We start from the raw sequence: 27,028 nt of genomic DNA, 5'->3' as shown, positions 1-27,028 counted from the left end.
TTGGTCAGCCAGAGACCCTTGACATTGGCCTTGACTTATGACAAGTAAATGGCGATAAGGAGCGGACTCAGCACTGAAGCCTGTAGGATGTGACTAGTGACCAGCCTCTTTGGGAAAGTAGGTTCTCCAGTCTTAACTTCCTAGGTCCTATCTAGAGAGCCAGCTGGCTATCCAGCATGTAACATAAGGATTTATACCTAATTATGACAGTTTGTTTATGACTGCCAAGTGGGGTGTTGTATCAAATGGCTTAGCCAGGTCAAGTTATGCTATTTACACTATTTTGCCCTCATCCATTGCCTTGGTGACCTTTTCAAAGAAATCCAGAAGGTTAAGTGGGCATGATGGGCCCCTGATGAAGCAAAACTGGTTTGTCTCATGTGTCTGAGGGTTTTCTATGTTGTTATAAATCATCTCCATGACAATTCTTTCCATGGCTTTGCATATGAGACTGGTGAAAATTATGGATCTGTATCTCCCAGGGTCTGTTGATGGACCACCCCTGTTTAGAGGGATGAATGTCACAGTTCTATTTGTGTGTCACAAAGCCTGTCCAGAGGATATGGTTAAATAGTGACTTCAGTGGCCCTGATAGGAAGCACCCTAGGATATTACTGGGCCACAATGAAGCAGTGTTCTTGGCCTTAGAGAGATCACATCTAGGATCGTCAGAGGAGTTATGCTTGATGGTATTACCTGGGGGCAGCTGGAGGGGTAAAACTGGAGATTAATTGTTGTTAAGTAGATTGGCTACATCACCCCCCCCCCCCCGGCTCTGTGAATGTGGCTCCAAAACAAGCAGTTCTACACACAACACTATTGTGTACTGCCACTGAGGTTTTGGACTTAGCTAAAGAAAGACTTGTGGTTTTCCTTGGTCTGAGAGGCTAGCTTTACCTCAAAATTAGACTTAATTAGCCCTCTTAATTGTCTACTTAGCTTGATGAGAGTGTTTTTATTTTTCTAGGAGTTGCACTTCATAACTTTATCTGTGACTTTTTCTTTTGTTGTACAATCTCTTTATGTTTGGATTCCACCAGGCTGGTTTGCTTTTTAGTTTGTTTAAAGCTTACTTCTGATAGGCACTAGGCATGACAGCCTTTATGCAACTATTAACATGGCTGTACAGTGTTTTTATGAACAATCCTGCATAGGCTGCTATGATATCTGGCTTTTGGAGGGGCTTGAAATTTTTACAGGTGTTCACTTAATAATAGGTAGTTTGCCTTAGAATAGTTCCTAACTGTTACAGTGTTTGCTGGAGTTAGACAATTGATTTTTAGTTTGAAGGAGACAGCTTTATGATCTGACCTTACAAGAGAGGACACTATACTGTGGGTGGGGGTTGGGTGCAATGTTCTCCCATATTTGCGAGTGCCAAGTCCAGTATGTCTGCACCCCTGGTAAGTGCATGGACCAACTTGTTCAGGGTGTTTGTATTGGCAAAGTCTAGAAATCTCTGGGCCTAAAAGTTTGGGGTCATGTAGGATTCCCAGTTTATAGAAGGGTAATTGATGTTGCCCATGAACATGGTATTGGGTTGAATGGTGAGTTTCTGCATTACGTCTAATAATGTTCCATGGGTTTCATAGGTCATAGAGGGTGACCTGTAGCTTGCTAAGATATGATATGAGACTTTGTTCGTAGTAAGTTGGAAGTGGAGAAACTCCAGCTCTTCATCCTGTTTGACTAACCGCAAGGTACATTTGTTATTGATGTAGATGTAGATGTAGACACCTCCACCTTTAGTCCCTGCCTGAGCATTTGCTGGTCTAAATGTGTGGAGGGCACTGAAGCCTTTCAGTGCTGGGGTACTCTCTGTGGCTTTAAACCGTGTGTCAGTAACTATACAAATGTTTGCATTCTCCAAGGTGAGGAGAGTTTGGAGGGAGTGGAGCTTCTTCTTTAGACTCCTGGCATTGAGCAGTAACACCTTTAGATTCTCTTTGGTTTATTTTGCTAAACTGGGAGGTTTGTCAGTTTGGTATTGTCTAAGAAAAGCACTATAGGGGAAGGGAATGTTTTAGTAAATATTCAAAAGCCTAGATGGGAAAGGTACAGACTCTCCTTGGCAAAGCAATGTGGTCTGTTAACCTTATCTGACAAATGTTGTACTCCTTTTGAATTACACCAGAAGCAAAAACATTAATTAAAGTCAATCATCTTTTGTTTGTATTGTGGCATCAGCCTTGGTAAAGATAGATTATTCAATGCTAGGCTCATGCCAACCTGTGACACATGGTCCAAGACTATTCAATGCTAGGCTCATGCCAACCTGTGACACATAGTCCAAGACTATTCAATGCTAGGCTCATGCCAACCTGTGACACATGGTCCAAAACTATTCAGTGCTAGGCTCATGCTAACCTATGACACATGGTCCAAGACTATTCTATGCTAGGCTCATGCCAACCCGTGAAACATGGTCCAAGACTATTCAATGCTAGGCTCATGCCGACCTGTGACACATGGTCCAAGACTATTCAATGCTAGGCCCGTGCCAACCTGTGACACATGGTCGAAGACTATTCAATGCTAGGCTTGTGCCAACCTGTGACACATGGTCCAAGATTATTCAATGCTAGGCTCATGCCGACCTGTGACACATGGTCCAAGACTATTCAATGCTAGGCTCATGCCGACCTGTGACACATGATCCAAGACTATTCAATGCTAGGCAAATGCAAACCTGTGACACATGGTCCAAGACTATTCAATGCTAGGCTCGTGCCAATCTGTGACACATGGTCCAAGACTATTCAGTGCTAGGCTCATGCCAACCTGTGACATATGGTCCAAGACTAATCAATGCTAGGCTCATGCCAACCTGTGACACACGGTCCAAGACTATTCAATGCTAGGCTCATGCCAACCTGTGACACATGGTCTAAGACTATTCAATGCTAGGCTTGTGCCAGCCTGTGACACATGGCCCAAGAGCTCAATAATGCTTCTCTTTATATAGTCCAAGCAGGAACAGCTGAGGTCACTTATACCCATAAATGCTATGAATGAATTATACTGGTACTTTTGGTTCAGTGACCTGAATGCCTGCATATCCTGGCACCTGACAGTAAGTGACCATCATTTTTGTCCTTGTTCAATTAATGAGTGGGGCCTTAGTATGTCATACAATGAAGTCCCCTATGGCTAGACCCCTGGGTAGTGCATTGATTTGCTTTACTGGCATTGTTTTTGAGGCTCCATCAGGTATTGCTGTATGTATAGTGTTGGGCATTGTTTCTGTCAAGTGCATTCGAGTTTCCTGAGGTTAATTCTTACTGGTGAAATGTCTGGGAGGTCTTCAAGGTTTGGGAAGATTGCATTAAAGTTCCTGAGCATATGTTTGTCTATGTGCTAGGCACATAATACATGTAGTAGGTGTAGCATGTGTGTTACCAACAGCCTGATTGCTATTTTGAGTGCTTGCATGTGAGAGTTTTGCCTCCAGTGACATTGTGTAAATACATGTGTCACATACTGTATTTGTTTCTTTAAGGATTAAATGGTTGTCAATGAATGTGAGACAATTGCTATGTTGTCTCAAGATGCCCACTATCCACCAAACAGGCTGTGGAAAAACTGGGCAAGGGTATACTCATGATGTCAGCACTATTCCAGGTAAACTACAAGGGTGTGGTACAAGAGGGATTAATAGATTGTTAACCAGGGTGCTTCTGGGACTTGAAACATGACCAGGCTATGTTGTTGTTGTTTGTCTTTCGGCTTTTCCCGGTTAGGGGTCGCCACATCGGAACTCCTGTCCTCTAATGATTGTCAGCTGGTTTTTATGGTGTTGAGTTGCCAGCCTGATGCCCAACCTTCAACGAAGGCACGCCCATTCAACGCATGTCTTTCGAACTCCCACTCGACCGCAGGGAGGACATGCAGACTCCACACAGAAGGCACTCCCAACCCAAGCCAAGAATCGAACGGGAGAACCTCTTGCTGTGAGGCAACAACGCTACCGCTGCACCACTCTAGAAGTGTGAAACATGACCAGGTTATATAAGACTAAATTTATGGGCTAGTGATCCTTAACAAGCAAAGTAGTTGTTCTATGTACAACTGAGTTAATATGTCATTTCAGAGGTAGTTTTATAGGGAAAGTTTAGTTTTGCAGGTGTCGGTGTCTACACAAGACACTGCTGAGCACTGCTGCGTGATGAGCAGCAGTGCACAACTCCACAAATTTACACAGGCACTGAAAACAGAAGACAATGACTATATAGGCCCCTGGCCAATAAAACATCTATTCTCTAAGCCTTTCTGTGTGTTTATCAACTCAGATAGAATTGACCACCACCTACTACAACACTAGATGAATAATTCCAGTCTTTTTAACATATAACACACAAAACTTAGCTCAAAGTGTTAACACAAGTAATTCAACAACTAACTAGATTACTCTTAAAAGGCAATTACAAGACAAACAGATAAATGCAGTTAACAATTTATGAAATGAACAGTACTTCACAAAGTTTGAAACTAGAACAGAGGGATTCAGTCTCAGGACCACAGAAGTCCACAAGGATCTTGTAGTATTATGCCTCCATAGTAAAGCTTCCTCCATTGTCTCTGCTAGTCTAGATGTAGACTACACATTCTGAATTATCCAGGTCCTCAAAAGCCCCAGAACTCAGGGCTGTATTACTTGTTATTTTTATTTATTTATTTGTATTTAACTGATTGATATAATCCTTTTTTTTCAGACTGAGCCAGGATACACTGTCTGGTTAAGTGACTGAGTCATGCAGCAGGTAAGTAGAAGCCCAAGGACTCAAACCCTGGACTATAGATGGAAGTTCATTAAAAGATCACAGACGTACTACTTTGCAATACTAGAAGTAATTTATTAGGCTAGTGCCTTTCCTTTAATTAACCTGGTCACAGTCTACTATTGCAGTTTAGTTTTATTTTCCTGGAAATACTTGCAAGTGATAATAATTTTCTCCAGTACTGAACAGATTCCCATTTATCACTATATTTTATTCATGGGGTGCATAATATTTTACTTCTCCATGGGCCCTCCTTTCCTAATTTAGAAGTGTCTACCTTTGCCCATGGTCCTTTCTTTTCAGCCTTTTGTGTCTTTACTCCTTCTCACTGATTACCGCTTTCCATGCACTAAACCAGTATGTCTCCATTAGACCCTACACATGCATGCATGCATGCATATATGCAAGACATACTGTTTGATGATTATTCTACTTATACAGAATAAAACAAAAACTGTAATATACTTTTTTTTTGCATTCAGTATTCAGAACTGTCAACTTTGCTGCATAACCTTTTTGTACTAGTTGATACACTTAATTGGATTATTTGTTCTGTCTGACCAGCTCCTTAGCTAGAGGAACAAATCTGCATTCAAATATAGCACCTTCATCAGCATTTCCCATCGGCTGTAGAGACAAACTGATTGCAAGTCAGAACATTAAATTGGTACACTTTTGTTACAGGAATATCTTTCTTCAGTGATAGAGTGGTAGATAAGGCTATGCTTTTTCTGCAGGCTGCTCTTGCCTAGGCATCTTAGATAGGTGGGCAGTTTGTCAATGATCCATTTTCTTCCCCTCTGACTCTATCCCTATGGAGTCTGGTCCAACGGTGTGCTTTCTGCTGGCATGGTATGTTTTGGCATCACTGCTAAGGAAATCTAAGAAGACTCATCTTAGCTGGACACTAAAATTACAGCTAATGTCTATGTCATTTGAAGCATAATGAAGCTGGAAATCTCCATATGTAGTTCAGCCATGTCCATTTCCTTAAGTCTCAAAACATTTGGCCACGGCACTTGACTTTTAGAGTAGAAGACATTGCTGTAATCTGGAGATAATGTTTTGGGACATTCTGGCATCTGAAGATCTGAGTACAGCTTTCTTGCTTTCTTAAGGGCTGCTTTTCTTATATTACAATCAAGAAGTTTCAATATGAATTATATAGGAAGTTATTTAGTCTAAGCTGTCTGGAATATTTTTTTTATCCCATTCTACTACTTTAAAGGTTGGGGAATGGTATCATGGTTAAGGTGTTTACCTTACAGACACAAGGTAAAGGGCTTGGTTCTCACCTATGAGTGAATTTGCTGTGCTTAAAATGACCCATAAAGACAGCTAGTCTAGTACTAACCTATGGATTGCAGTAAGATCAGAAGTTATTTCTGAATGAAAATAGCTATCTTCATGTCTGCTTTCCTGACAGCTACGTCAATGAGCTAGAGATTGCTCTTCCTGCTTCAGTTCTCTAGGTCACTGACTTTATTTTTATATGCTGCAGCTGCTAAGACTACATTTTTAATGGGTAAATCAACTATCATTGTCAAATACGTACAAAATGCTTTACTTATTGAGCAAACATCTATAACAAATGACAATATGCATGATCAATATAAACTATGGGATTAGAATTAAAATAAAAATGTGTAGTTTCCAGCCGATGTGCTAAAAACCAGTAACCACAAACAAAAACACTCACAGTATTCCACACAATAGAAGTAAACATGCAATCACTAGTACAGAAACATAAGCAAGGTTTAATAACTTGCATTTGTTTAGTGCTGTTGGCCCATTTATTAGCAGGACTTCATCAGAGCTAAATAAAATAAATTAATAACCCATTTTAAAAACACAGTGCATAAACCTTTGATAAACATCAACCAAACTGCAAATTTGTTTAAAATTATTGTGTGTATAAATATACATTAAATATGTTAACTCAATTAAGTATACCAAAAAACAATATCACCTTAAAACACTTAAAGGAAATATATTGAAACACCAGTATTTAGTATTGGTATGTTCTTCCTACAAAATCATTAGATCTGAAATGTTAAAAAAAAGTTTGATACATAAAATACTTATCACATTAAAATATAAAATTATATGAAATTTCATCAACTTTTAATAAACTTATTTTTTTTTGTACTGCACATATACTCTGCAAACAAATTAGTTGTACAATTTTGATCTGCTCATGTAGAAAATTTTCAATTGAGGTATTTCTTTCTACTCATTATAAGCAAGTTATAGATATAAGAAATGTAAAAAAAATGCATAATACCAGGGGGTTGTGAAATAGAGCATGGAAATTGTGGGCTTTATTATGGGTTCAGGATGATAAAGTGGTATATATTCTTAGTATTGTTAAGATTACTGGACATACAGCTTATGTTTCCTATAAAAATCAGCCTAAAGCATGTTTTTACTGAGGAGTCTTTATACATTTGATACAACAATGTCCTAAACATAAATGTAGCCAATGTGGAAAACTTGGAAATTCTGCCAATAACTGTAACCTTTCTGTAGGAGATGTAATATGAGAGGTCACTTTGGGTGTTATTGTTCCTTATTAGCAGATAACTCACATGATTCTGAATTACTTACAGACAAAAATAAAGATTCATCTCTACCTATAGAAATGCCAGAACCAAAAGTACCTTCTCCTTCCTTTTTAGAATATGCTATTATCCCAGACATGAAAGTAAGGAAGATAATAACCAAACAGTATAATCATTTGAAGAAAGGTGGGGGGGTGATTATATTAATGATATAAATATGGATAAGGAGATCAAGTCTTAGACTGAGAAAAGACTGCACAAATGAAAACTAAAACAAGATGCTAAAAATTGCAAAGAAAGGCAAAGGATAGTTAAAATGTGTGTAACCTTAATTTTAATAGTATTTTGACTGACAAGAGAATAAATATCTTCATTAAATTATGCAAGAAAATTGATTTTGATATATTTTACTTGGTGGATAATAGATTACTGAATGATCTACAAAGGCATCAAACAGAAAACACGTGGGGTCATAAAATTGTTTGGTGTGTTGGTGAGGACTCTTGTTCTGGTATAGCTATCTTGTTCTGGCATTTTTCTTAGACCACATGCAATATTATTATATTTTATAATAGGAATACCAAGTTTCTTATTAATTTGTGATATTAAAACAAATATAGGCATTGTCAGACTTACAGCTATATATACATCTCCAGTTTTGAGGTTTAGGACAAAATAATTTTCTACATTATAATCTTTTATTCTTGTAAACAGTCCTATCATTTGGATAGGGGATTAGAATTGTCATTTTAGAAATAATACACATCACTCAGCTATTAAAATGTTGCAAAATAGTTTTGATTCAAGATTTTTTACACTATACCCATATAAGACTCCTATACATTTAAAAGTGAAGATAGTGATCAAAATTGATTATTTTGCATATTTACAAGGTTTATATTTATTTTTTCAGCATTCTTAGATGCTAATCTTACAAACCATAAAGATGTAATGTTTAAAAATACAAAACACTATTTCCTGTATATCAAGAGGACAAGGGATTAAAAAAAAACTTAATGGTTGGTTGACTTGTACTGATGAATTACATATTATTAGATATCGTTTGGCAACAATTTCTTACATTAGTTTATTTGTGTAATAATTGGTCAACATAGTAGATTCATCATAAATTGAAATATAAAACCTTGTTTTGTTCTACAGAAAAAAAAGCTTTATTACATCATAAAAAACATATGTATAAAATGACTTTTGATACAATTTTTAGTAATAATTCAACAACATATATTTCCAAGTTAACATTTGATAGAATACATGATTTATTATGTAAACAAAAATGTGGTCTTCATGGAACTTGACAAGATATATCTCCTTTGTTAAGTACAAAAAAGACAGTGATTCTATGATAGCATTAAAAACAATGAATGAGAAGGCAGTAACTACACAAAGAAGAGTTTATGACAGTTGTAGAAGATCGTCTTAAAATATAATATTATTGGAATATTACACCTTTATCTGTTCAAGGTGGACAAAATTTATTAAAATTAGTATCTTTATCAGAATTAAATTTAGTAATAAAGACACTGGATAAAAATAATGGGTCTATATTATTTCATTGAACACTTATTTAGTGAAGCCACACTTCATCAAATGGCAAATTTTAACTAGGGCAATCCCATCTGGAATTTGTCTTTTCCCACACTTTTGTGCAATCTCAGAGTTGGTATATTTAGTTGAGGGGGCACAGCATCCCGCACTGGGGGTGTTGGGGAGCAGCCCCTCACTTTGGCAGGTTTTAAATTTTATTTATTTATTTTATTTGCAGTCACTTGGTTGGCCAATCACTTGATTGCCCTACTTAAAATTTGCCATTTGATGAAGAGCAGCTTCGCTAAATATGTGTTCAACAAATTGCTATTCACTGAATAAACATTCGATGAAAAAACATAGACCCAAAAAACATCTCCCAGTACAGATGATATTCCATTTGAATTCTATATTAACATGTCAATACCTCAAAAACTATATTTCTGAATGTATTAAATGAGTGGTTGTTTAATGGATTTGATGATATGTCATTCTGTGAAGTAGTAATTAAAATTTATATATAAGAAAGGGAGATATACATGATCTTAAAAATTGGAGACCTTTGATAATACAAAATGCTGATTATAACATTTCTTGTAAAATATTACAAACTAGATTAAGTAAAATTTTTGTTAAAATATTTAACTGAAGTATTTATGGTATTAAAATTAAACCAATAAAAGATCTTCTCACATTTCTTAGGTTAATAATAGATAGCATGAACAATAAACATACAGGCATTCTTGTTTCTTGTAATGTAGAAAAAGCATACAACTCTATTTCTTATAGAATGTTATGGAAAATGTTAGAATGTTATAAAATTCCAAAGAAAATTATATTCTTATTAAACATATCTATCCATCTCTCTCTCGCTCTCTCTCTCTCTCTCTATATATATATATATATATATATGTATATATATAAAACAGAAATTGGGTTAGACCTATAGTTAATCGTTATATAGGTAAACCAATTAAACTTAACAGATGGTTTTAGCAAGGATGCTCATTAATTAGTGTATTATTTTCTTTAGTTATTAATGCTATTATTGAACAATGTTATTTTCCTGTCCTTTTGCAACATGGAACATTGTTACCTCTATTCCTATACCTTTGATATTATCCTATGGAGATGATTTCATTTTAATTCTAGAAAATGAAGTAAATTTAAATGATGTATTACAGATTTTTCCAGTATTATCTAAAATTTGTAAGATTACATTTCGATATGAATAAATGTAAAGGCTTTATGACCGTAAATATTAAAAGTATTATTATTTTTTCTAATAATTCTATTCAATTTTAGGTAGCCCAGTTGATAAATTACAAATTAATATACAACACTGGGAATTTTTGCTTTCTGACACAACAACTTCTTTAAATGAATGGAAATGCTTTAATTTGTCTTTTAAAAAGGGTTTATATATTAAATACTGTTATGTTAGGAACATTGGGCTATTTTGGACATGTTTGTCCATATCGATAACAGAAAGAAAAAGATTTTTTTTTAAACACCTTTATTGAATTATCATTTGTGGCATAAGCAAAATTACATTTATATAAAAGGAATCAAACTGTATTAACAAATTAACATTAACAAACATTATACATCACATATATTGCTAGATATCATATAACCTAAGCAACATTGCATAAATTATTCGGTTCCTGCCCCTTTGTTTTAAACAATAAACATCTTTATTAAACCATTACTATATAAAGGAAAACAAACCACACCAACACAATCCTAGTTGCAAGAATTTTACATCACAAACCATAGTGACACACTCCTGGTTGAAAATATTATACATCACTTATAATCTACCCTATCATTTTCAAATATTACCTAGCATATTTAAGTCCTGCCTTCTTTTAAACCTAATTCCTCGACTGTATGTATTGTTCCCACAATTCCCATTTTTTCCTATGTAGTTCACTCCTACCCTTTTCTACAGATCTTAATTCCAGTTGTTTTTTCTGTGTTACTATATTCACAACTTCTAATATAGTTGGTTTAGACTTTGATTTCCATTTTCTAGTAACTGATTTTTTTGGCAGCCACCATAATTAGACACAGCAAGGCCTTACCATATCTAGGAAATTCTGATTCTGAATCAGAAATCAGAAAACAAATCTTATTGATATTTATTTCACCTTTTTGGAGACCCCTGACACTGGAGAGGGAAGTTCACTTGGAATACAAATTAATACACTCAGTATTTCCAGATGCAGAACTCTCTGCATCAAGCACAAGTTCCCTTAAGAGCACACAGGAAACACAGTCAGCCCAGGGTCTGGATTTCTTTATATCTGTCTCTCCCCAAGTCCCCAATAAGACTCCCCACAGTTACAGCTGAAGAGTTAATTCTGCAGCCAAGTGCCCAAGCCAAGTCCTCCATCAGTCTCTCTATGAAACCAGTGCTTCATGTCCCTGCTCCACATAGCTGAGACACTCACACTTTGAGATTTGATTTACACACACACACACACACACACACACACACACACACACACACACACACACACACACACACACACACACACACACACACACACACACCTTGGAAAGGCTGACACAGGTTTACTACCTATGCCTTCTTCTGCTCAGAGGCACTACAAAGTCAGCTACCTAAGACTCTTACAAGGGAACCTAATTATACAGAGTGAAATCAATATTAATACAGATGGTAGTTTGACCAGCAGTAAGGCTTTCAGGAGTGGCCAGAGTTATCACTAAATAAATATATGCAAATACTCCAAAACTTAAATATTTTTCTAAAAGAACGAGCCAAAATGAGATGTTTAAATATACTTAATAATAAATAATAAAAGAACATGAAAATACTAAACATTTACTTACAGTAAACACCACAGTTTCAATCAAAGGAAATATTAAAAATAACACAGCTGGAAAGATACACACAGTTACAGAAAAATAATACGTAATTATTCTCACTATATTTGCCTAACTGATTTAGAGAATTACTAGCCCATGGTCACTTACTAGCACAAGGCAAGATGAAGTGGGTGAGTAGTCCTTGTTGTCAGATCCAAGACAGAATACAGAATACCAAGAGCAATCTCCCCCTAATATCTAAATAATATTTCTGGCTTAAAGAATGACATCACACACATCTGGCCATCTGACTCTGTTTCCCACACTATCCCCTATCACTAGAAACTGTCAGGATTTAGTACTTATGTGTTACCATACACATAAATAGAGCTTTGCTCAGATCTGCTGCAGCTAGTGGAAGTCATAAAACCATTTAACACTTCTACTCCTCCTACATAGCTACTAAGCCATACTTTTTACAGACACTGCATCTCTGGCTTCATTCAAAACTGTGCAATAACATCTTTTTGGTTTAACAAATAAAGTAATTTAATTTCACTGTGAAGAACTTGGACACTGTCATCTGTGCTAGCATGTCTGGTTGAAGTTATGCATGATTTTAGATTGACCTGTGTATTATATGCCAGCATGACTAGCTGTGATATTGTAAACAAGTTCTTACATGTTGATTTATAATCTGTTTGTACAGGACGGTTTAAAGACTTGAACAGTGTTCCTTTACATTTCTAACTGTGCATATTTCTGAAGAAGATTCTAAATGCAGACTGCCTCAGAATTAGCTGATCTGCAGATGATGTCATCAGAAAGTTGACAGTTGCTATGTGTTACTTTCAGAGGCTGAAAGACAAGAAGGTACTTTAGTAATCAGCTGTTGGTTGATTTTAAAAATATGAAATGAAAATTAGAACTGGAACAGTCTATAAAAGAGCCTGCTGAAGACAGTTGAAGTCAGTAGTTGTGCCAGTTGCAGTTGTCAGTTGTTCAAAGTTGTACTGTGCAGTGGATACCCAAAAGGACTCACCAAGAACTATAAGTCTGCCTTTGCTGTATTGTGATAATTTAGTTTAGATCAGGGACAGTGTTGTTTAGTCAGATAGGAAAATTATGATTCAAAAAGGCAAACAAACTGTGAAAAACAAAAAGAAACCAAGGAATATGAAATAAAGTCCAGGTGAACAGTTATTTGAAATAATGATGTTAGAACTTTATTAAACTGAATAAAACATCCACTTGTGATAACTGCCCCATTAAAAATTGCCATTTCAATTAAAGTGCATACCTTCACAGTTTGCTTAAATGTTAAAAGCATCAGAAACTATTATTTAAAAGCAAGTCCACAATGTGGACTTGCTTTTAAATAATAGTTTCTGATGCTTTTAACATTTAAGCAAACTGTGAAGGTATGCACTTTAATTGAAATGGCAATTTGGTAATTGGATAATTTACACCCTATTTAATGGGGCAGTTATCACAAGTGGATGTTTTATTTTTGTCTGAAGAAGGGGAGATACTAATCTCTCCGAAAGTGCTTTCTTTTGGTTTAATAAAAGTTCTAACATCATTATTTCAAATAACTGTTGCTTCACCTGGACTTTGATTCCGTTTAAGTTATACATTGCACGATTAGAACACGGACTTTGAGATAGGAAAATTATCATTAATCAGTTAGAGTTTTTCTAAATGGTGGATTTCTATCCTGCAGTATTGATTTTGTTTTTGTGGTGATTGAGTTCTGTTTGTTCATTAGAAATTACTGTTTTCTATTTTTAATCATTTTGCTCATTATGAAGTATTTTATTAACTTACACTGTGGCTGGTAAATTAGTGTTTTCTTTAGAGATTTGAGAGTGCTTATACCAGCATGGATAACTTCCAGAGCTACTCTGACAGCCTGGCTGCTTTAGGTCATTTGCTATTATTTGTTTTAATTTCTATTTTTCATAATTGGACACCCCTTTAAAAGGATATGAAGGCTCTTTCATTTGTGGCAGTGTGTTACCACATTATTTTGGGGAAGTGGCACAGCTAGAAATCTGTGTCAGGCTTTCCCAGAAGTGTTTAGATGTGTGAAATGTAATTTATTTAAGTGTGAGTGCATCAGAAGTCTTAAACTGGGACACACTGCTCTGGAGTATGTAATAAGGAGTTACATTAGGGGTGGACAGAAGTATACAGTCCATTCCCAGGTTATAGAGCATGTTCCTGTTGTGCTCTTAGGGAAAATTGTGAAATATTACTCCTGTTTAAGTGATGGTCTCCTACTGGAGCCAGTGGTAAGGATCGAAGCTACTTAGTTACTGACCCAGGATAGTAAGGTTGTCACATTATTGTTGGCAGTCCGGTGGGATATTGTTCGGATGTCACATTATTTGGAGGCAGCAGTGTAGGATTTTTAATTTGACTTCATTAGCCTGTGGGTAGTTGTCATTAAGGTGTGCACTCTCAATAGCCACAAAGTAAACTTACAGAATCTCAGTTCACCACAGTTTTAATTATTTTTAGTTAGTGAGTCAGGGACAGCAGGCAAAGATGTCAACAGAAGACTATAGTAAGTTGATAAAGAAGCAGTTGGCCAAGGACTGTGAAGCCAGATGACTAGTGCATGCCAACCTGACTAAGGAAGCAATGATTTCAGCCTTAGTAGCAGCTTCAATTCAGACCAGCCATTTGGAGGATATCCAATTTGGTACTGGGGATGTGCAGCTTGCTGAGACAGGATAGTCCATCTTTTCTTTGGAGGACCTGAGAATCCATTTGGAGTTAGAGAGACTGTGCCTGGAGGCTGAAGAGAAACAGCATGAATATGAACTGGAAACCAAATGACTGGGGACTGAACAGAGACTGCGCCTGGAAGCCCAATGACCGGGGACTGAACAGAGATGGCACCTGGAAGCCCAATGACTTGAGGCTTAGGAAAGGGAGAAGCAACATCAGTATGAACTGGAAACCAAATGTTTAGAAGCTGAGGAAAATGAGAACCAGTGCCAGCATGAAGTGGAGCTTCTTATCCTTCCAGAGGGTCGTGGTGGTAATGGGGAAGGGAATAACTGGACCCCAGAAGTTGTAAATGTCAGCAAACGTTTTCTTCAATACAGGGATGGGGATGACTTGGATAGTTTATCCATATATTTGAGAAGGTATGTAGACAGTATGATGCTGACCATGAGCTCTGGGTTCAACTCCTGACTCCCTTACTCCAAGGTAAAGCTGTTCAGCCCATGTCAAACTTGTCTGATGTAGACTGTTTGAATTATGTTAAAAGTTAAAAACTGTATTTGTGAGTGTTTTAAACTAACACCTGAAGCTTATAGAAAAAATATTGTGGACACAGACACAAGGCAGATAAAAGTGTATGTGATTATATTGCTGATTTAAGTGCTTACTTTCACAAATGAGTGAGTGGGTATCAGGTTACCACTTCTGAGGGAATGGCAGACCTTTTGGTGAGGGAACAAGCCCTCAGTACTTTGCCTGATGACACAAGAGTCTGGTTAGCAGACAGAGAGTGTAACTCTGTGGAGGAGATGGGGAGAAAACGGGATCCCTACTTAGCAAGCAGAGCACCAATGCATAAGAAAGGGTTATGCAGTGCTGCACATGGACATAAGGGAACACATGGGGGCAATCTATACCACTCCAACAGAGTACACCAGTAACAGGAAAAACTACTAATCAAAGTACACGGTTAGGGATTGGATGTGTCAAATGTAACCAGAGGGGCCACATAGCAGTCGAATGTCCATTGAGCGAGACGAGAAACAAACGATGAGGTAGCCAGCAAGTGATGACAAACTGCCAGTGGTAAGTTGTTTGCACACAGCAGGGATGCCAATCTATCACCAAAATGATATCCTATCTTAGCAGATGCTAAACAGGTTACTGCTAAGAGAGATACAGCTTCTGATATAACCATTGTGAGGCCTGCAGTGGTTAGAGAAGAGCAGTTCTTGTTTGGATAGTCCACTACAGTCAGGGTTTTGGGAGGGACCCCATTCTAAATACCTTTGGCTAGGGTTCATCTTGACTGGGAGGGTGGAAGAGGAAGCAAGCAGGTAGGTGGTTTGAGGATATTCCTGCAGGTGTCCTCATAGGGAATGACTTTGATGATGCAGGACCTTGTGTGCATGCAGTGACAAGCAGTCAGGTGTGGAGACATGCATGTAGTTCAGGTAACCTGTGAGAGACCCAGACAGATCTCATACCTGAAGCTGGGACTGCTGTGGTGGCAGGTAGGTGGTTTGAGGACATTCCTGCAGATGTCCTGATAGGGAATGACTGTGATGATGCAGTACCTTGTGTACATGCAATGGTATGCAGCCAAGCTTGGAATCAGGCATGCAGGTCCAGTAGCCTGCGGAGACCCAGACAGATCTCATACCTGAAGCTAGCACTGGTGTGGTGGCTGTTTCAGAGAAGGAGCCATCCTGTAGCAGTGATTCTGAATGTGAGACACAGCTGCTGGGAGGTACTGATGTTTCCTTGGACACAGTGACTGCAAGGATGGAGGGGAGTGAGAGTACCCAGATTGACAATGAAGTACAGCTGCTGGAAGTTACTAGGCTTCCTGTGGAAGGGGAGCTTGGGAGGGTCACAAATGTAGAGTTGAGACAGGCTCAACTTATGGACCCTACATTACAAAGCTTGAGGGAGATAGCTAAGGAAGCACCTGAAGCTCAAGGAAGAGGGAGGTCTGTATACAGGAACAAAGGTTTGTTAAATAAAAAGTGGACTCCTAAGGAAGGGCTGGAAAGTGAGGTGGTACGACAGTTGGTAGTGCCTAGAGCCTACATTCTGCCACGTCTAGTTATAGTCCCTAATTTTCCTTGTGCAGGTGATACTGGGGTAGAGAAAGAAGGTTTGCTGTATAAAGATTAGACTGGTAGTACCCAGATGGACAGTGAGGCACAACTATCAAAAGTTATTAGGCTTCCTGTGGAAGGACAGCTTGTGTTTGAGAATATTCCTGCACATGTCCTGATACAGAATGGCTTTGATGATGCAGTATCTTGTGTGCCAAGGGCCTACCATCTGACACTTTTAGCTACAGTACCTAATACTCCTTTTGCAGATGATATTGATGTAGAAAAGGTGGCAAGTGCTTTGCTAGAAATTTTCAGCAGGGCATGTTTTCCAAGGGAGATATACTGACTGACCAAAGTGCCAACTTCATGTCAGACCTGCTGACTTGTTTGTAGAAGTGTTGTGGGGTGACACATTTAGAGACCACCCCCTACCATCCCCAGACTAATGGTCTTGTGAAGAGGTTAAACTCTACATTAAAGATCATGTTACAGGCATTTACAGACCAGTTTAAAAGGCCAAAGTTAACCATTAAACCCAGTAAGTGTCAGGTGGGTATGGCAGAGGTCACTTACTTAGGCACAGAGTGGAGAGTGGTAAGATTAGGCAAGAACTGGTAAAATTGGAAGGTAGTCAAGCATGGAAAAGTCATGTTACTAAAAAGCAAGTCAAAGCATTTTTAGGGACAGCGGGGTACTGTGGAAAATGTATTCCCAATTGTAGTACAATAGCTACACCCCTTACTGACCTAAATAGGAAAAATAAACTGGATAAGGTAGTGTGAACCACAGATAGCGAAAAGGCATTCCAAACACGTAAAGAGATTTTGGGAGGACCCTCTGTATTAGCTAGCCCAGATTGTAGTAAAGAATTTGTTGTGCAAGCAGATGCTTCAAATTATGGGGTGGGGCTGTACTCAGCCAGGTTTTCTCAGAAGGAGAAGAACATGGCGGTGGGGTTAACAATGCCAGTACAAAGGGATTGCCCAGGACAGGAGTGGGTTGATATTTCTAGACAGACCCATTTTTCTCAACCATCATTTTTCAAGGGAGGAACTTTAATAAACAACTGTTAGTCAACTTTTAAGATATGAAATGAAAATTAGAACTGGAACAGTTGTGACAGTTAAGCTAGTCTATAAAAGAGCCTGCTGAAGACAGTTGAAGTCAGCAGTTGTCAGTTAACAGCCAGTTATAGTTGCCATTTGCAGTTGTCAGTTTTTCATAGTCAAACTGTGCAGTGAATACCCAAAAGGACTCACCAAGAACTGTAAGCCTGCCTTTGCTTTGTTGTAATACTTTAGTTTAGATCAAGGATAGTGTTCTTTAGTCAGATGGGAAAATTATAACTAATCAGGTTGAATTTTTCTAAAGGTTGGATTTCTATCCTGCTGTATTGATTTCATTCTCCTGGTGACTGAGTTCTGTTTGTTTATTGGAAATTACTGTTTTATATTTTAATCATTTTTCTTATTATTAAATTAACTTGCATAATGGCTGGTCAATTAATGTTTTCTTTAGTGATTTGAAAGCATTTATACCTGCTTGGATAACTTCCTAGGCCACTCCGAAAGCCTGGCTGCTTTATGTCATTTGCTATCATTTGTTTTCATATCTAATTTTCATAGTTGAACACCCCTTTAAAAGGGCATGAAGGGTCTCTCATAGAAGGGTGTTACCATATTATTTTGGGGAAGGAGCACAGCTGGAAAAATGTGTCAGGCTTTCCCAAAAGTGTTTGGATGTGTGAGATTTAATTTATTTATATGTGAGTGTATTGGAGGTCTTAAACTGGGACTAATTGCTCTGGTGTGTGTAATAAAAAGTTACATTAGAGGTAGACAGAAGTATACAGTCCAGTCCCAGGTTATAGAGCATGTCCCTGTTGTGCTCTTAGGGGAAATTATGTTTAAGTGACAGTGTCCTATTGGAGTCAGTGGTGAGGATCGAAGCTCTTTAGTTATTGACCCAAGATAGTAAAGGATGTCACATTATTGTTGGCAGTCTGGTGGGGTATTGTCTTGTTGTCACATTCATATATATTTTAAAGTTGGCTGGGCTGAGATAGCTCTTCCAGTATCCTCAATTAAAACATATACATTTAATTCAGTTACCATAATGCATGTACATTTCTTTTCTTTCCAGCAGGGCACACTGTTGATACATTTTAACACAAGCAGCTTTACAAATACATTTTTCAACACAAGCATCTGTACAAATTAGTTTGATATACAAATGATATATAAATATTTACAATATTCCAGCTAGCTGTGCTGGCATATATTACACATCCACTGCCTTACTTCTGGCTTGGTTGGCAGTACCTCCTATCATCACAGGGGAAAAAGTCTAAACCCCATAAAACATAATATTATTTACTGTTTAAAAACAATGGCAGTTTAGGAGTCATATATCCTATTTGGTTAGTTTTTTATCATCCATATTTTTATTTTGGATTCTTATGAAATTGAAATATAGAAAAAGCCATTTATTAGGACTACTACTGTAGGAAAATATTTTACATTTTAAACATGGAATAACATCTCATTGTATAGTAAAATAATATATTTTGCATATATTACATTGGAAAGTGTCATATCAGTTATTACCTTCATCTAGACCATTGTGGTATGAAATAATTATGGATTCCTGTTTTTATGAAAAACCTTGAACTTTTCAGTCTGATAATATTGTAATTAATAATTAATTACAATGTAATGAGATTGGCTCACTGACAGAACCCACACTGTGAAAGTAGCGGACTCTAAATCCAGCTTCAGACCAGTGACAAGTGGAGTACCACAGGGTTCAGTCCTAGGTCCTCTCCTGTTTGGTATCTACTTCTCTGAAGTATAAGCTAACACAGAAAGTCTTTGGCTAACAAAGTTCGCAGATGACTGCAAACTAGGAGCCATAATCAAAACTCCTAACGATGTGGACATCCTACAAAAGGGACTCACTGAAACAGATGCCTGGTGTCAAAGCCATGGCCTCAAGTTCAATGCCAAAAATGCATTGTCATCCCTTTTGGTAAAAACTCTGTACCCATGAACTACCACATAGGCGGTAGTCTACTTAACACCAAAAGTGTGATAAGAGACCTTGGGACACAGGTGGACAGTAGTCTCTCCTTTGATAATCACATCACCACAGTAGTCAGGAAATCCTTCTACATGGCACACCTCAACACAAAAGGTTTCTCATCCAGGAAAAAATATGTCATTGTTCCACTCTACTCATCACTCATTAGACCCATTATAGAGTACAATGCCCCTTTTGGTATGTACCTCACAAGACATCTAAAACAACTGGAAAGGCTGCAGAAATACCTCACAAAGAGGATTACTGGCCTCAAACAGATGCCCTACGCAGACCGTCTCAAAAAAATCCAGCTTTACTCAGTCTCACATTGCCTACTCTGAGGTGATCTCTGCCTAACATACAAAGCTATGTCAAACACAGAGCTGTTGGACATGCTCCACTTAAAGAAATCCCAATCCCTCTGAGCTACATGCTCTATGGACCTAAACCTTGTCACCACAATAAACAGAACATGCTGGAGGGATAGATTCCTGTCCCAGAGACTTCCCATACTCTGGAACAAACTACCTATCTATATCAAACAAAGCTTCTCATTCGCACTCTTCAAGAAAAATCTTGATGATTGGATAGGAGATACAAAATTCACCCCGGGGATCACGTCTGTGGTGCTGCTTGACTGGGGCACATGAGAATAATTTTCTTGGGTGGCAAAAGCCAGGGTACTGTTTGGCTAGGCTTATATAGGCCCTAGGGCCAATAGCCTAGTACCTAACTATGAAACTATGATTAAACAAAGATTGCTCAGATTTAATAACTGTTATGATATACATGATTTTATATTGAAATCGTCTCTGAATAATTGACAGTTAAAGAACAAATGAAATATAAAATATACCAACAAAGATTACGTTATTTGTCTAAAGAAATGGAATGCATTTCTCACGTTTTTTAGAATGTCCTAGAATCAACAATTTTTGGTTATATTATTTACAAAATTTTGATGTACAGTAATTTTCCCCATTGAATATTAATAATTTGTTGAGTGGACATTATGAAAACATACCAGGATATCTCATTTCAAAAATAGATATTTTGTTACTTGGAATGTTTAATGTATATGGGTGTCATGGACTATTATATAATAAGTTATGGAATTGCACATTAATTTTAGGGAATTTGCTGAAATGGTTATGGAAAAAAGGTTGGGGAAATATACATAGTGTATAACATATTTAAATTCTGTATAATATCATTGTGTTAATATAATATATTTGGTATATATCATTATTTTATGTCTTATTCTTAACACTTGTAATGAATAAATAAAAGCCCCCTACTCTTTTTTTATAGGTGCTGTTAGATCTTCTACATCTACCCGAGCTACCACCAGCTTAAACAGATGAGGTCTCTGTTTAACATCTCATCCAAGGCATGACACATGTAAGAGTGTGGCATCCTTATGATGCACTACAGTGTAAGCTATTAACCTTCCTGGTGTAAGAATAGAACCCACTGTCGCCTATATCAAAGTCAAGTGTTCTATCTGTTATGCCACTGGCATTGTACTATCTGTAGCCTTGTAAGAGTTTGGGCTGATAAACTATCTCTTGTTCTGGTCTCTCTCTCTCTTTATATATATATATATATATATATATATATATATATATATATATATATATATGTAAACGTGTGTGTGTGTGTGTGTGTGTATGCACGTGTGTGTATGTTTACATGTATGTACCTTAAATAACCATTTGTACAATGAAAAATGATATAAAACTCATTTTATCAAACGTAACCATCAAAACCTGCACTCATGAAGAATAAAGTATGTGACAGTAGTCATTTTAAGTGCTACATTGCATGCTTTCACTTATTTACCTCACTACATTGTGCATGCATATTTATTGAGCCTGCACATTACATGAAGTAGAACCATGAATCTTTAGAAGATGAAATGAAGCCGATTATATGCTGAGCTTTTTATTTTCTTACGGTTTATACATCCCGGCCCTCTTATGAAAATGAGCTTCCACTGAAGATCACTGGCAAAGAACTACATTATATTAATTATATACATGCAATGTTTGTGAAGAAAGAGATAAAATTTAGCTACATAGCCAGATAATTACACTGTGGAACAAATGTTGTGAATCTTGTATTTTTGTACAGACTACTCAACACTGCAAAATTAATTCAGCTTATGTGTTAGCTACGTATTATGACTTTCAGAAAGCTATGAAAGCCAGGTGGGTGATCTGTTATTTATTTAGGACACATGGACACAGGCTTTCAAAAACCTTAACTCAAACAGCAGCAGGCAGCTTTAAAACTCAACTCTCCACAACACCACTGTTCTTTTTTTACAGGTTATACAGCAAAGCTAGATTGTTATTGTAGCAGTACTGCCTACCATACTTCTCAACTATCCATATTTTCACAGAATGTCCAGACATTTGACTCATATTTTTGGTCTGTTCCTCATAAAATTTGTGTTTTTTTGGCAAATCACTGAGAAGTGAAGTCACTAAACAATGAAACAGTTTCAGACTTTATATCCTTTAGAAAATGCATGCTAACACAAAACTTGTTATTCTAGCAAATTTCTAAGTTTACAAGAGCAATATTTAAAATTTGCCCCTATTTTTTGGGCCTTTGTCCCCCCATTATTTTAGGCTTTGTCCAGATTTCTTCAGCCAAGAGGTCGAGAAGTATTCTTGGCAGAGCTCAAAAACATTCATTCACATGACAACACTGCTTTGCTCTAATTCATAATTTATTAACATGTAAAAGAACTTAAGAGTGCAGTATGTGCAAAATGACCTCTACATGCCTGTTATTACAATTATACTGAATGGAATATTTCAAGACAGCGGACTTAGAAGAGATATTTAGCTGCTTTATTCCTATTATTCACAATTCACTTCTTCAATTTACAAAGTTTTTATAACTTAAGGGTTTCTTTAGCGTCTCCCTTATCCAGATACTTAATAGTGCCAAAACTTATGTATGAGGAGACATTCTATCTATGAACCAATCTGAATTAAACACAGAGGTAACAAAGACCACTAAAATATATACCCATGCTGCCACAAAACAGACAATTCATGTGCACACACACACACACACACACACACACACACACACACACACACACACACACACACACACGCATGCTAACAACTTACAGATGTTTATCATAGCTGCCATAAAATGGACAGGAGACCTTGTGTGCAGCCACTGCTATGGCCATAGAAATATACATGTGGGTACCCATCCATGCATATTTGCATAGTTAATTCAGAACTTTTAGAAATTCAGTCAGATGAGGCCAGATAATTACACTGTGGAACAAATCCAGTCATGTAGTCTTAAAGGGCATATGACATCTTTCCAGAAACTTTTATTTAACACTATATTTCATTAATAAATGTATTGCAGATAATGATGTTAAAAGTTTACTCTACAAAATATAAAGTATGCACTGTGTTTTGATACCTTTGTTTTCTCATTCTGTATGCCTACACTCTCAAAAGTATTTCACAAACAGTAGCAAAGCCCTGCAGGTAAAGTCAACTTATTTCTTCAGAACGATGACATACTGTTTTTCTGATACTACTACATCTCCTAGTCCATGCCAAATTACAACAGTTTACTTGCACCATGTACATATCTATATCACATATCTTTGCAGGAGTGCTGGTTTCTTGTGCTTGTGTGAGGTAAGCACACACACAGATTAGTCTCTGCATCACAGCACATGATAGGGTGCCTAGGTACACAACAGGTATGTAATTTATATTTCCATACATCACCTCCTGTGATGCTAAGAGGAGTGTGAGAACATGTGAGGAGGACATCCTTAACAACAAAAGAAAAAAAGTCTGTAGAAAAGCAGTACAGTGTGGCAATGCATATGGTAATGGAGTGATTTCTAAATGCAAATGGTTTCTATTCAGTTTTTGGCAAAAAAATGCGCTTAAAGTTCTTAGGTTCATAGGTAGGTACTAGGCTATCTGCCCGAGGGCATTTATAACCCTAGACAGAGTCTTTAGCTTTCTCCACCCCATTGATTAATTAACTGATCCTCTTACAAACCACATAACAAAATAACTGCATAGATTCAGGAAAATATAAAATAGCTGAATGACTATCTTCACATATCCAGTTGTAAAGTGAATCATAAAAAAACGGATTGTGTAGATATCACATAAATGGGTAACCTAGAGGAATCCAGCAAAGAAAATAGGAAAAAGAAACAAAAACACAATGTGCTATACTTCTTAACTGTAAACCTGACTTACTGAGTCTTTATACATATTAAGTTAAAATTTCTCCATTTCTCAAACACAAAGAAGTTCCTATTCCCCATACATTTTGTAGCCAATTAAACCATTAATAAGTTTTACTAATTACACCGATGTCCCAATAAGAACCATGCTCAAACCAGTTTTTTTCCATATTTGTTTTCAAAAAATGCTTAAATCCTTATCTAAAATATAAACTCAAAAAAAAACTTTGAGGATGAACCTATAACAAAGAAACTGGAAGGCTAATTCTTTCAAGATTTATTTTCAAAAATTCCTAAAATCTTATCCAGATCATAAAACTAACAAACGTTGAGGATAAAACAGGAATACTAATTAAACTGCGGCAATATCATATGCAACAATGTATCTATTTATTTGGTTTGGTAAATCTATTTATGTTGAAATTATGTCCTGTAAAACAATATTAACTGCAAATTTCTGTTTTGGTTCAACCAGGAATTTTGGTATGACACACACAGAAACCTTCAGATGAAACTTTCCCCTGCAAGCCTTGGCCTTTTGTTCTGGTTTTACATTTCAATATTCAGCCCCTTGAAAGTACTCTTCTCAGCACTGACCCTGAACAACGCAGCACAACACAGTACTACAAAGTTAAAAAAAATAAATCAGCTCAGAACATTTACTTGCCCTCTAAAGCATTCAAAACATTTCTCACAGATAAATTACTCTGGACAGCAAATCATTGTAAAAAAAATTAAAGCTGCTCGGATTGTTCTTTTTTGACAACACTAATGTGAGCAATTCACCTGAAATTGACATCTGCTCCATTTTATCCAATGTCATCTGCTTGGTTGCCTGCCCATTAAGGCAGTCTAAATTATAAACATGAGAAGCACGGTTCTAAATGAGACAAATGTCTAGCATGCAAAATCTAGCCAAACATCTTAGTACTGGACTAAAAATAAAAAAAATCCCTAGAAAAATACACACAACAGATAAATGATTTGTTAAATCCCAGGAATGAGAGCACTTTTGTTCATTTTCTTACGGACTACAAAGATCAGTTTAGTGGTTTTACAAGTCATGACTAAAATACTCCATAGTTATTCAATGAGGGTATTTGACACAAAGACTTCAAGAGTTGAACTTGAGTCTAGCAGTGTCCAGGCAGGATCAAAGACAATTTTTTGTACGGTCCAAGAACGATCACCCAAGGATCTGGCACCAGTTAAAAGATAATTATCTAATTAACGTCTCGTAACAAACACCGTCATTGAAACCTTGCTTACCAGTTAAATACAACCACCATGGCATTCATTACTCATGAAGCAGAATGTGACTGACTCATTACAAGCGAAGAAAAAAAATATACTGCAGATCTGAACTTTGACTGAGAAGCAATGTGCATGGATTGAACAACCCCGAAGCACCAGTAGTGTTTCACCAATGAGTGATTACCATTTCAGAGTAATTTACCAATGACTGGTTAGCATTACACAGTAATCTACCAATGACTTATCACATTCATTCAGTTACGCACCACTTTCTGATCATATTCACTTCATAATATACCAGTAAATGGTCACCATCTCTCAGCCATCTACCACTGTCTGAACTCCATTATTCAATAATCTACTGCAAGCTAATTATCTTCACCTAATATTACATTAATGATTGAGCACCATTTTCACTGAACTACTGCTGCCTGGTTACTAATTGGTTGACACCTCCTAAAAAATTCACTAGTAAATGAGCACCATTCGTATCACTGTCTGATCATCAACATTCAATGATTTAGAACTAGTTCATCACCATGAATTAATAATCCACAATGATCGATCACCATCTGCAATTAAATTATCACCATCACTTAATAATATCTCATTGACCGATCATCAACTCCCAGTGATCTAGTACAGATGGATCACCATCACTCATTATCTGAGCACATTTACTCACTAATTCACCAGTCACTGATCATCATGACTCCGTGTTTTACCACTGATAAATCATCAACATTTAGCGATTCACACATGACTGAACACTATCACGAAGTAACCTACAACTGGTTAGAAAATAGGGCTCAGATACTACGCACTGAGGTAATATGACGATTAAAGATCCCTGATGCATGACTTCAGCATTAACTTTGCACATAACTGATCGGACCCAATGAAGTGAACACAGTTAAGAGCTAGCACTGTATGAACATTAATATCAGTGCTGATAAGCAAGAAGGTGCCAGCAGGTGAGTATTAGTACCCAGGTAAATTCTATTTACAGGTGTCATCACTGTTTCAGCCCTAATACCAAAGATGTTACTGCTAAGTAAACAGCTCAACCAAATAACCAGCAATTTCAACAAACGGTTTCACATAAACATTACTGCAGCTCAAAACTTCACCACTGATTACATGTGATCATTCAATTAGTCATACAGACACGCACCCACACACATGGGAAAGGACCACCTGTGCCTTTCCTTTTCTAAAAAGCAACAATTCAGCACAGCAGATAGAAATATAGGTTTGTTCTTTTTTATTTTTTGTTCTATAGGTATTTCAGCTATTGGAGCTATTTTTTTTAATATTATTAGTAGTTGTTTGAAGAGATCTGCCCTTACCTGTCACCTGTGTTGCTATGTAAACAGGTGAGATATTTTCATCTGAAGGTGCAGCAGGTTCATAGAAATGGGCATGTGGGGTTGTCTTCTCTATTACGCTGTCTGCAAAAGGAAAGCAAAACAGGTCACAGATATCATACTCGATTCAACTTTCACTTTATTATAAAAAGCACTTTTTACAAAACAGATGAAACAGAAAGGAAAAGGATAAAAAAGAAACAGGAACAATTTTAAGATATACACTAAACAAAATAAAATCCATACAGCATATTTGCAGAATAAAAGTGGATTTGTTCTGCTGCAGCCATGTACCTTCTCAAAACTATCACTTTCCAACAGGTCTACATTATTTGAATGAAGTTTTCTAACTTTGTGTACCATATGGGTGACACCATATGGTTGAAGTTAGAAAATTTTAAATACTGAAAACAAAAAACAAAAAAAAAGGGAAGGTCACCTAACATGTTAAAGCAGGGGGGCAAGCCCCCCCCTGCACCCTCCCCACACCCCCTGCTCTTTAAATATACCAACTCCGAGATCGCACTACAATGCA

At 37.0% G+C, this 27,028-nt stretch overlaps 1 protein-coding gene across 1 annotated transcript in view; it reads right to left on the bottom strand.

Moving 5' to 3' along the window:
* The window catches only part of LTBP2 (latent transforming growth factor beta binding protein 2), a 3,457,946-nt gene that overhangs the window by 1,122,363 nt on the left and 2,308,555 nt on the right, over nucleotides 1-27,028 (bottom strand). Inside the window, exon 15 of the mRNA XM_044074624.1 lies at nucleotides 26,476-26,577. Within this exon, the coding sequence (XP_043930559.1) occupies nucleotides 26,476-26,577 (102 nt within the window). The remainder of the gene's footprint in view (nucleotides 1-26,475; nucleotides 26,578-27,028) is intronic.

This window comes from Protopterus annectens, chromosome 6.part0 (genome assembly GCF_019279795.1).
Source record: "Protopterus annectens isolate FY-2018-M chromosome 6.part0, PAN1.0, whole genome shotgun sequence".
NCBI lineage: Eukaryota > Metazoa > Chordata > Ceratodontiformes > Protopteridae > Protopterus > Protopterus annectens.
This window is presented reverse-complemented; position numbering and strand designations above follow the sequence as displayed.